Below are 13,413 nucleotides of genomic sequence, written 5' to 3'. Positions count from 1 at the left end.
ATTTGGCTTTACGCAATGTTGGGAACATGCTATATATAAAGAAACTCATCTCTAAAGAAATAATATCACATTATCACATCAACGCAGAGAATGGATTTATCACATTGCGGTACCACCTCCAATAGTCCATTGAATTAGCACCAGTTGCCCTTGTGCGTATATGTTTACGTACCTTGCCTTTGGAAGCAGTTTCCATTAGCCTAGTATAACGTTCAATTGAAACTAGAAAATGAAAAGTTATTATGTAAATTTTAATTAATTATTAATTTTATTTTCATTAATATATTTATATACAGTGTATTGCATATTAAATCACTCTCAGTTGGAATAACTATTATAGTAGATTTTCTCCATAAATAGTTGCTAGCAGATGGCATTAGATTGGCACTCAATTGATATAGCAACCACATTGTAAGTGGGAGATCAAGATTTGAGTTCTAACCATTCCAATGGTCAGATTTTACTGTCATTTGAACGGAATTTTAATGATATTGTAAATGCAATAATCAAAAATTATATGCAAGTTTCTGTAATAGAAAACTGAATTATTGTAATTTTTATTTGCAGAAACAAGCTTAACGTGTGCTTGCCGAGCATAAAAATGAACCTTTCAGACAGAAGAATAGCAATGTTTGTGGATTTCATACAGAATTTTCCAATACCATATCCCAGAGAAATAGTCCATGACTCAATAAACTTTGGACAAGATACGTTTTTCCCGAAAGAAGCAAGTAACCTGAAAGAATTTGAAAATGATATAATTATTCCAGAAGTGAAATGCACTGAACTTCAGAGGATAAAAAAATTCATAGTTAGTGCGGAGCTTCACAGACAGCAAATAAAATTAGATGCTCTGGAAAATGAAGTGGTGAAAGTTCCTTCTACTGATCCAGATAAGTATGCACCTTTCTAATTTACTTACTGTTTAAGTTTTGTGAATATTTTGAGGTGTTATTCAAGTCATCTATGCTTCTTCAAACTTAATATAAACTTTGTTTCCTCGTACAATTCATTACCTACTTTATTTTACGTCGTATTTTGTAAATTTTATGTTTATATGTTTTAAATCTCACATTTATATTAACGTGACTTATATCCGTTAATATACATTTTATATAAATAAAATGATAACAATAAATCTCTCAACTATGTTCAGGATTTAGTAATTATTATCCGATCAGAATTGAATAATAAGCGAATACTACAATAATTCCAATTGGACTTTGATCATTATGCCAATGTTATGAGTGCATAGAAGCCATCTTCAGTAATATGAAATGTGTGATATGAACTTTCATCAATTAAGCCTTCGGTTGAAGAAGGTGGTCTGCTTGAAGTAATTAAGTCGTACTGACCAAGCAGATTATAGAGAAACTACTGAATTGCACCGATGACCGAGTCTAGCTCCATCCCGAACTAATTAGCGTTATTTCAAATGAACATTGATTATGTAAATTTTTGTTATATTTCATTAACACTCCAACGTTTTTCATAATTTACTTGTTCTAGATATTACTATCACTTCATTTAGCGTACAGAATACAAAATAGAAGCGTCAGGAACAGAATTAGATATGTTTTAACATAGAAACTCTGGATTTTTTTTACCGTATCGTAGTCTGTAAATATTGTTTGTATGATATGTTATAGCAGATTTTGTATTACGTTAAACCGTAAAAAACATGGGGGCGAAAAATGTTATTGATTTTTTTAATTTCTCATTGTTGTGGTGTTAAATAATGTTTATTTTACTCTTGGAAGCATCGACATTGCTTCCACAATTAATATTGATCGCAAATTACAGTCTAGCAACAAAAATATACACTAGTAATAGAAGTCACGTAGGTCATTGAAAGTTGAACTGATGAATCGAAGGAGAAAGGTATTCTGTTCAAGCAATGACCGATCCGAAATGAAGTAAGCTAATCTCCATTTAATTCGCTACTTTGCTCTTTCTCCGAGTAAAAGTATCATTAACATTTTAAAAATATATGACTATACAACAAATACTTTTGCTATGCATGATGATAATACCAGAAGTTCTTTCGTATCAAACTGCAAAACCCATAATCGTGCAATATGAGGACAAGAGTATGAATACCAATTTATGCCTCAAGCTTTTACTTATCTGGAGGTCACAACCAGAGTAAAAGTTTTATTTTATATTTTCATCTTTAAGGATCTCACAAGATTCACTGACTTCATTTGCTCCCTGCTGTCATATAATAAACACATATTGTTGGCCTACTGTGCGGCTTGATTCTGGAATAGCACTTCAGAACTTTTTGATGGTAGTTTGCCAGTAGATATTGTAATTTATTGTCCGTAAAGACTGGTTGGTGTTACACCAAATGTTCAATTGTGTATAGATAGACATCACATTGTGGTGTATAAACTCGTCAATTATTAAACTTTGAATTCGAGAATTCAACATTACAAGTTATTGTTGTGCAGAAAGTTATGTGTAACAACATCCTAATATTGGAAGGAAATACATCTAATTTCCAAAATATTGGAAGGAAATACAAGGTGTCCCACAAAGGTGTTTACACTATTTGAAATTTAATAACTCGAACCAAAACAAACAAAATACGACTTTTCAAGTTACAAAAATGTTCAAAACATTACTGATGATGTTCTAATGTGGAATATATTCAAAATGTCCTCTATTGGCAGCAATACATCGTCGGCAACGCTGTGGACCAGACTGACAAACATGTGATATGGTTTCTATTGAAATGGATTCACAGATAGTCTCAATCATCCAGCGTACCTTGTTTTTTTCATAGACAATGTTCTTCAGAAATCTAATGACATTAGAACGGCAAATCTGGGTGGATAGTCGACATTTCCTCGTCGCCCTATCCACCTCTCAACAAATGTTTCATCCAAGAAATGCCGCACATCTTCATAGTAATGTGACGGTGCACCATCTTCTTGGGAAAAAAAATCTTCATCTGGGTACAGTTGGTGAACCGCTGGCATAATTTTTTCCTGCAACACGTTAATATACTCTACACTTGTCACTGTTCTTTTGAAAAAGAATGACCCGACAAATCCTCTGACAGACAGCACACAACATTGGTAACCATCGAAGATTAACAGTTCGTTCTTCCGTAACATGGGGATTCTCTCTTGCCCAGTGCACACAGTTGTAGTGACTGATGGTTCCATTCAATTTAGAAGTCGCCTCGTGAGATCAAAGAATAAAATCAGTCAACAGTTCATTATCACAAATCCATTCCGGCGCCTATCCGAATCGCCTTCATTGATAGCTTGAAGTAATCTGGGACTATAGGGTTTTCACTTGCTTTAAAATGCGGTGAACACTCGATTTGCTAACATAATTAATACAAAGCTTGCCGTATGGACTTCTGAGGGGATATTGTGAAAGTGTGTAACATTGCTTTCACATCTTTCTTTCGTCTGCTACTGATTTCTCCCTGCCACAGCGTCCCTTCTTCAGATCACACATGGTTCTTTCCCTCTCAAACTTGTCGCCTAGTTTCGTAATTGTTATACATAACGATAGTACAATATCAAATTCTGCTCGCCATCGTCTTTGCACTTCTTTCATGTTCTCATATTTTCAGAAACACTTTAAAATGCCCTTTTGTTGCCCAAAGGAAAGGCTCCCAAGCCACCTTGTCAATTGTTTGTCACTACTGGCAACTGAACGGAAAATAGAAGAAAAACAAAACCAAATGAATGGCTATGCACACTAGTCGTAACAGCGTCAAATAATAACAATTTGTCTTTAATATTTTATCTGTTATTAACATTCAAACAGTGTAGATTCTTTTGTGGGACACTCTGTGTTTGAACCCTTTGCAATTCGGCAGAAGAAAATTTTCCTTACCCGTTAAAATATTTTCTCATGTAACATTTGTTTCTTCATCAGCATATCTTCTTCTTGTGTTTTTGAAAAGGTACAATGTATTGAATTTGCTTAATAGATAGAAAAGTTATGCAACTCTCCACCCTCCCACACACAAAAGGATTTTCTGTAACTTATGTTTACTTAATATGTACTTTTTTCAGGCATACATATGTGTATGATTATAAGAGAAAATAAATTACTAGTAAAATCAAAATGTGATCAATTATTATTATTATAGCTATGTTTTTTATGTATTTTTTCAGGGATATATTCTCATCTGACCACAGTGATGACGAAATAGAAGAATGGGCTCGTATGGTTGATCTTCCAGGATTTGATGACAACGTTTCTCCTGGAAATGTTATTAGAATGTTATTTAGATTTGTCATTGGAGAGGTAAATATTATATAAATATTGAAACTGTATAATGTTTTCAAGCTTCTTTATTTTTCCTTCAATATGTTACGTTAAAAATAATATTAGTTATACTTGCTGTGTCAATTAAAAAAAAAATCATTAAGTAACTTCCAGTTATCATAATTGACTTTTTCTGCGCAGCTAAGTGACAGAAACTATACTTAACAGCAAAATGTACATGCTTTCGAAATCCTTGATGATAGATTGTGCATATGACATATAAGAGTTGTCAAAGGATATGGTGTAATTTATTTTATAATAATAATAACAAAATATTTATATATATACGAGGGGCTATTTTTTTAACCTCTGCTATGCTACCAGAGGATAACCACGTAAAATGACGAAACGGAGATAAGAAAAGCTGATCATTGAACATTGCCGCAATCCCCACCCGATAGACAGATTTTATCCGTCCAATAGTTTTCGAGTACTGAGCTTGTAAACATCAAGTTCGATCGAAGCGCCCGCAAAGTGTGAATTACTATATATAATTCGATCGCTCCAGGCAAAAGGTCATAGTCGAATGAGCAGAGATTACGGCGGGAATCTTATAGGTGATGCGTGGTACACAGCTTCTGCAGCGAGTTTAAGGAAGGATTTACCGATGTATACGACGAGGATGGTCGAAAGTTAAAAACTGTAGCGGCAAACACTTGCTGAACGTGTGAATCATGTGGCTTGTGAAAGGCGTAGAATACGATTTCTGAGCTGTCTGTGGTGTTCCCTGAAACTTCAAGATCAGCGCCAAGAGAAATCTAATTACATTTGGCAGGCACTTCGACTGCACTCGATATGCTTCAAATCTCTACACTTAACACAGATTAAACGGCAAGTAGGAGATAGTGAAAAGAAGAAACGGTGGTTAGAGCATAATTTGAAAATAAGTTATCTTTTTAGGAATGTACTAGACGTGATAGAAAGTAAAGGAAGGAAGAGAACGCAATCTTATGAAATGTGTCGAGAGAAATTACATCAAGATTGATATCACTTACGTGGAAGCATCGAACAATTATATTCAACCAAAAGTGGTTTCTTTTGATTTAAAGATTTACTTCGATTAACTACTTTTTCTGCGTAAGTTTATTAAAAAAGAAAAGAAAAGAAAAAAGAAAGAAAAAGAAAAAGAAAGTTTCGTATAGTCTTTTGAGATTTAAATCTTTGTTCACAAATCTTAAGTAGCCCGAGTTAAGTTGAGATGAGTTCTTTTAGTTCGTTTTTCATGTGAAAGTCTGCTTTCTAGTTTAAATAGAAATAAATATTTTCAACATAAGTAATCACTTTTTGTCCAATTGTGTTTCCCTACTCATGTATTCCAGTGACATATTCAGCTCTAGTTACAACATTTAACAATATTTTTTAACCACTACTTTTAACAATATTTAACTATGTACTGAAATTTCTTAACTTTTTTTTTAAACTAAGTGTATTAATATATTTAACTATTTTTTTGTGTCGTGTAGTTTCGAGAATATGATAAATATTGTCATAATCAAATACTATATTTCTTAATAATTTTTATTGCATTTTCTTTAATACATGTAAGGTGGTGATACATTTATCACGAGCCAGCAACCGTGTAGATAAACCATACTTAATGTTTCGGATAAGCAAAGTGTGCTGTGACACGGCTTTAATGGAATATGGACCAGCAGTGCAAGCAAGTCTAGGAAGTGTTTTGCTGATAGATAAATTGCATACTGGTGTGTCGGGAGAATATTTGGAGTTAGTTTCTACATTAGAAGGATCAGACTTTATGACAATATTGTATAGAAAGGTATCTATTTTATTTATTTACTACTAAATAGAAATAACACTGCATGTTATCTGTATATTTAAGTTATTGTATTTCTTATACAAATTAATATGACTTGTCACATTGTAACTAATAGCATTACATAATTTGCCAAGGTATTAAAATCTTACATTGGTATATTTATGTTCTCACTACATCTTCAACAAAGGACGAAAATCCAATAACCTTGTTGATTTCACGTTAAAGGATTCCAAAAGAATAAACATATTCTTAAAAGCTCTTATTAGAAATGGTTGAAAATAAATTGTGCATTAGATTTGTCTTTGTGGAATCATATCGCCAACGTCTCCATTATCGTGTTAATCTTCTGTGATTATGAAATATGGGTAGGTATTACTTTAAGTCATGTATATCCGTCTTTGTACATTTGTTCTCATACGACTATTCTAATTGCTCGTTCTTAAAATCATGGAAGAAATATAAAATAAAGATGTATAAAGATAAATATTTCAACTCACGTGGAAAATCTATATATTAGATTGGTGATTAGCTAATACAACATGTGACGTGGTTGAATTCGCATAATTGCATAGCTTTTGTCGACAATTTAAACCCAAAATACAAAATCACATTCCGGAAAAGATTATTATTATTATTATTATTATTATTATTATTATTATTATTATTATTATTATTATTATTATTATTATTATTATTATTATTATTATTATTATTATTATTATTATTATTATATCTTTAATATGACAACTAATTGTGATACACTACATATTCAAAAGGAATAAGAATCTGTTTTAAGTCCAGTTCGTAAACTTCTTTTTTAAAAAAATAGTGTCTTGTAATTATTGCCTAAGCCTATTATAGTAACAGAAAGATAAAAGGCCACCAGTAAGTATGCAAATTATAGAAACCAAGTAGAGTAAAGATTTGGCGGTCATGATAACTGTCAAGTGAAGAGGAGGAGTAGAATAAATCACTTATCCTTTGTCACTTTAAAGCTATATGGGATATATAAAAATCAGAATAACGGAATCAAGCATGGAAGAGTATCAAAGATTGCGTTTTCAGTTTTGTATTTGGTCTAGGAATTAATTCGTGCGGGTGGACAAGAGATGGCGCAACGAACGGAGCGTCCCACAGTTCCGTGTATCCACACATGTGTTGCAAACCCCTGTCATCGCGTATCGTTCGTAGTATAGGGCAGTGGATTAAAGCGTCAACAACACCAGTTTGTAGTTATGTGAACATGGCGCAATTTGTGCCTGATAAAGTGTTTTTGCGGGGTGTCCTGCTGCATTACTTTAACATGCAGAAAAGTGCGACTGAAAGTCATCGTATTTTGGTGGAAGTGTATGGTGACCATGCTCTAGCTGAGCGAACGTGTCAGAAGTGGTTTGCACGGTTTAGAAGTGGTGATTTCGGCTTGGCAGACCAAGAGCGAGCTGGACAGCCAAAAAAATTTCAAGACGAAGAATTGACAGCATTGCTCGAGCAGGATTCGTGTCAAACGCAGGAACAACTTGCAGCAGCATTAGACGTTGATCAAACAACAGTCTCCAAACGCTTGAAAGCCATGGGAATGATTCAAAAGATGTCACATTGGGTTCCACATGAATTGAAAGACAGAGACGTTGAAAGACGAAAAACCATTTGCGAATTGCTGCTTCAACGACAGAGCAGAAAGGGGTTTCTGCATCGAATTATTACGGGTGATGAGAAGTGGATCCATTACGAGAACCCTAAACGAAAAAAGGCTTGGGTGAAACCAGGTGAACCAGGTCCATCACAACCAAAATGAGATATTCACTGTGCAAAGGTTATGCTGTGCATATTGTGGGATATGAAAGGTGTGGTGTACTATGAGCTGCTGCAACCGGGTGAAACTATGAATGGAGAACGTTATCGACGACAATTAATGCGTTTGAAGCAAGCTCTGGCCAGAACACGACCAGAATGGGAGAACAGACATGATAAACTTATTGTTCAACATGATAACGCTCGCCCACATGTCGCAAAACCGGTCAAAACCTATTTAGAAAATGTCGGATGGGAAGTTTTACCCCACCCGCCGTATTCACCAGACGTTGCTCCTTCGGACTACTACTTGTTCGATTGCATGAACAACGATTTGATTGGACAGCGGTTTACTTCTTCAGAAGATATCGAAACATGGGTCTCTGACTGGATCGCTTCCAAGGATGAGGACTTCTTTCGCCACGGAATCCGTACATTGCCTGACAGATGGGCGAAAGTGGTGGCTAGCGATGGACAATATTTTTCTTAAGGTATTTATGTATTTTGTGTTTGTACTACAGCTTCAATGTGTGCGTACCAACCGCACGAATTAATTCCTAGACCAAATACTTCTTCCACCGTGACGAGAAAGAAACACACTGTTTCTTTAGGCTAGAATTTAATGTCTTAAAATATCCCCAAAAATATAAAATATAATTGAATGTTTGACCTCAAGCTCGAGCAAATATTTATAAGATATTATGTTCCTCTGTTATTTAGATATAAGAGGCAATACTTAATGTCAGGTAATAATTTAATAAGTGAGTCATGGTACTAAAACAAAACCAGAATATTGTCACAAAATTAAGTATTTGAATGTACGATTCACATTGTGTAACTGTTAATTTTACAAAATTTTTAGAACTCTTCATTTTTAGAGAATCGTGATAAAGTACTTACTTATTCCTCGGCGCTACAGCCCTGAGGTGTGATTTGGCCTCCTCAAAAATCTACCTCCTTTCCTTTCTGTTTCTCATCTTATCTCGCCATCCTTTCGATTTTACAGTCTTTAAGTCGTTCATTACGTGATCCGCCCATCTCAATCTATGCCGTCTTCTTCTTATGTAGCGTTTCCCTTTATATATTTTCTTGGACATTCCCGGTCTGCGATTCTTTTCACATGACCTAGCCACTATATTCTCTGTGCTTTGATGAATCTTACTATACCTCCTTCCTTAATTAATATTTCGAGTTCATTTTTCAATTTTATTCTCCATTTACCATCTTTCTTCACCAGTCATTAGATCTGTCTTAGAATTTTCCGCTCAAATGTCTTTAGGTTCTGTTCGTCTTTTGTTGATAGTACCTACATTTCTGACCCATATGTAACTATTGGTCTAACCAGTGTTTTGTATATCAATATTTTTGCTGTTTTGGATATCAACTTACTTTTGAACAATGTCATATTGGCATCATAAGCTTTATTTCCCGACTTTAATCTGTCCTAGATACAAGTACTTGCTTTTATCGATTAGGTTTCCTAAATATTTTAATTTCTTTACTTCCTCAAATTCCTTCCTTACAATGTTCAAGCTTCTTGTATCCAGGCACGTAGCCAAGGGGGGGGGGAGGGGGTCCGGACCCCTTCGAGACCAAAAATGAAAAATTAAGGAAGGATAAAACAAAATGAAATGACAAAAAGAAGGATCAGCGTTAAAAATTAACTACAGGAAGCTTTTGCTTACTCTTTCTTATGAGGAGATTTGTATTACTTGCAATATGGTGGCGAGGTAAGCGAGGTATTCTTGAAGAGTCAGCGAATTTGAAATTTTAAGAAAAGTTATGGAATTCTCAGAATACCTGCTACTAGTCAGGGAAATTTCAAGCTTTCTAAAGCATAAGTGCCGTTGTGTAACAGCGTGGACATTTTTAATCATAACTTTTCGTCATCGCATCCTTGCAGTATCAAACATGTTATTTCAAGGACAATTTTCTGTTGCTCCTTTAACCTGTCATTTGGAACCGACAGTAGTTGACGGAATAATAAAAAAAATGTTGAAACAAAGTTCTGTTAGCATTTGATTCAACAGAGAAAGGAACGCATATATTGTAAAACTAGTTGAATATACACATGCTTCGCACAGGGGCTGTATTTGGAAGTCAACGCCTGTAGGAGTATCACCATTGATCTCAGCGACCGCGAAAACTATGGATTTGATACTAATATCGGTCATTTTGGGCTATTTTTTACATGTCTCGGTACCCACCCCTATTGACTCCCGGCGCGCATACTTGCAAGTCATCACTAATGGAAGTGTCACCATTGATTTGAGCGACCGCGAAAACTATGGATTTGACACTAATATCGGTCATTTTGGATTACTTTTATGTCTTGGTATCTCACTCCCCCTCCGGTGACCCCCGGCGCGGAGCCGAATAGCGTGAATTTGGAAGTTAATGCGACTGGAGTTTCACCATTGGTTTCAGCGACCGAAAATATGAATTCGACACTAATAGCTCAAGTGGTAGAGCGTTGGCTTCGCATTCGGGAGGTCGTGACTTCGAATCCCGCTGCCTACCATCCTGACTGAGGCTTTCCAGGGTTTCTCTCAGTCCTACCAGGCAAATGCCGGGATGGCACCTACTAAACAGGCCCTGACCGATACCTTCCCAAATCCTTTCCATTGTTAATGTTAAATATTCAATGTAAAATGGCCTCTGAGCTGTATCTGGTGATTGTTAAATAAATAAATAAGTAAATATTGGTCATTTTCTACTACTTTTACATGTCCCGGTAAACGCCCCACTGAGACCCTCCTGGTTCGAATTTCGACAAAAACGTTTAACTCTGGTCTGGAGCCTGGACCAAGGTATTCGTGACTAAAATTTGGTAACTCTCAGTCAATTTGTCTGGTTCCCAAGCCGGTTCCGGTAAACGCCCCCCTGAGACCCCACTGTTTCGAAATTAAAAAAAAAACGCTTTGTCTTGATCTGCGCCTGGGCCAAGGTACCCCTGACCAAAATTTGGTAATTCTCGGTCCACTCGTCTGGTCCTCAGGCCGCACATAGACAGACAGACAGACAGACAAACACACAAACAAACTCTTTATTTTATTTGTATTAGAAGATAGTTCACAAGACAGTATTCAGTATGTACTTTTTATAATAATTGAGGTCATAACGAAAGGAAAATTGTTATATTTGAATAAACAGGAGAAGGACGTAAATATTGCAAAATCTTTTTCAATACTTTTTTTTTATTATTATTTTGCTCGAAATTTCTTCATAGTTTGTTATGAAAATACTTGCGAACATATCCTCATTTTATTGCCGCAACAAACCAATAGTAAAGTAGTTTAGATTGATCGAGCTCCTGGGCCTTCAGAATTTCATGTCACCCCCCCCCCTTCCCCACGTTACGAAATCCTGGCTAAACGAACCAATATATGTTCCAGTAAAATAGTTTAGAGTGATCGATCCCCTTTTGTGATGACCACAGTATTTCATGTCACGGACCCCCCTTCACGAAATCCTGGCTACATGCCTGTTGTATCTATGGGGTTTTTAAGGTTTTTGTACATTTAACGTACAATTATAAATAACACGTCAAATGAAAGAGCAACTCAAACAGTTTTTGCTATAAGTATTGAATGTGAGTACCATTCGTCACACGGCACACACCGAGTCGATAGGCGAGAAAGACCCATAAACTTTCCGCCGGGAAATGACAAAAAACAAACAATTCAATTTAGGGGAGTCTCGTTGCAACTGTACCATCTCGTGGGGATTATTTGACCTCCAGATGCGAATATTATGAGTGTTCACATCGCCACTTAGGTGAAATGTTGATTCATAATAGAAGACGACACGATCCAGAAAAATATTCACCATCATGCAGTAACATTTCATTTGCGAAGTTGGCACGTAAACCGTTGTCTAGAGAGCTTGTAGCAACTGCAAAAGATGAGGACGTAGTTGTAAGCATCTCGTTAAAATTCTGCACACAAACGGTCGCATTGTAAACTACAGTCAGTCTTTGCAAAATGTAAAACACAAAAAGCTTTTGCTCGTTAATCGCCATCTTTGCGACTAACTCTTTCAAACGGCAGACAGAGGAAACAGTGCATGCACATGCGTGCGTACATAACTGTTTGTGTTGCTCTTTCATTTGATTATTATTTATAATTGTAAGTTAATTGTAATAGATATTACAAATCCTTATAACGTCGAAATTCATTTTGAAACATCCTGTATTTTGGCGTTGGTTTCCAGTTCTTCATACACTTGGACTAATTTTTCGTTCTTGTTATAATAGTTATATCATCTGTGTATGGGCATATTTGGCAGGATTTTGTAAAGATGGTACCTCTCTGATCATGCCCTTAACAGTTTGGTGCAAAGCCAAGATGAACACAGTTCTTGATAAGCTATATCCTTGTTTTACTCTTTGATTAAAATTAAAGATGTCAGTTAATTTGTTGTTGATTTTCACCTTAGCTTGTATGCGATCTATGGTCATTTTTATCAATCTACTTAATTTCAGTGGAATCCCATGCAATTTAATGCTTGTTGCCTATGCTATCGAATACTTGTTTGAAATCAATGAACAGAATGTGCTTCTCTATTATTTGCCTGATAACAAATATTTGATCTACGTACTTTTATTTGTTTGGAATCCGTACTGATATTCTATTATTTCTTCCGCTATCCTCTTAATTCTGCCAATCAGTATATCGGAGAACATCTTATAGGTTGTATTCAGGAGAGTGATGACTCTATAATTCAAGCAATCGAGCTGATCCCCTCTATTTTTCATATTGGGCAAATAATCCCAACCTTCCAGCTGCACGACAGCATTTCTTCTTCCCAGTTATTGATCAGTTTAGTTTAGTTAGTGCCTCTGGTATTCCCTCTCCTCTATTCTTTATCATTTTGATTGTGATGTTATCTTCCCCCACATGCCTTGTTATTCTTCATTCTCTGTGTGAATTTTACTACACTGTCGGAAAATAAAATTGCAACACCCTGTAAAACATGAGGGAGATTAATGTGCTTCTACTATTGGGTTCTTTGGTAATAGTGAAGTAGACGATTGACTGTGTAACAGTGTCAGCCAACAGATGGCAGCGCCACAAGACATTTGCGCCACCTGTGCCGAGTCTGTGTTGTGAATTAGCAGACGCCGAAGATCAGCAGGTGCATGAAAGTGACTCACACAGTAAACACAAGCAAGACAACAAGCCACGATGACGCAATCGTGCTCCATATAGTGAGTTCGAACGGGGTCATATTGTGGGCCTTCGAGAGGCTGGTTGGTCCTTTCGTCGAATCGGCAACCACGTTGGCCGTGATGTATCTGTGGTGCAGCGGCGTTGGCAGCGATGGATAGCACCCTATTCCCACACCCGCAGAGAAGGTTCTGGACGTTCTCGTAGCACGAACGTGCGCCAAGATCGGCGTATTGTGAGGGCGGCATTGGCAGACCGCACAGCTACCACGTGCAACATTCGAGCAAATGTGACCCCTGAAGTTTCCACACGCAGTATTGGGAACAGATTACTAGCGGCAGGACTTCGGACATACACACCAATTACCCGTCTGCCACTGAT

General features: G+C 36.2%; 1 protein-coding gene across 2 annotated transcripts in view; it reads left to right on the top strand.

Moving 5' to 3' along the window:
- LOC145661598 (intermembrane lipid transfer protein VPS13A-like) overlaps positions 1-13,413 on the top strand; it is a 305,499-nt gene that overhangs the window by 79,713 nt on the left and 212,373 nt on the right. For both annotated transcript variants that reach the window (XM_081726923.1, XM_081726919.1), the window contains exons 16-18: positions 568-897; positions 4,143-4,275; positions 5,843-6,073. In XM_081726923.1, coding sequence (XP_081583049.1) covers positions 568-897; positions 4,143-4,275; positions 5,843-6,073 — 694 coding nt within the window. The remainder of the gene's footprint in view (positions 1-567; positions 898-4,142; positions 4,276-5,842; positions 6,074-13,413) is intronic.

This window comes from Thermobia domestica, chromosome 1 (assembly GCF_964235325.1).
Source record: "Thermobia domestica chromosome 1, izTheDome1.hap1.1, whole genome shotgun sequence".
NCBI classification, from domain to species: Eukaryota; Metazoa; Arthropoda; class Insecta; order Zygentoma; family Lepismatidae; genus Thermobia; species Thermobia domestica.
The sequence above is the reverse complement of the archived record's forward strand: the minus strand, read 5'-3'. Positions and strand labels throughout refer to the sequence as shown.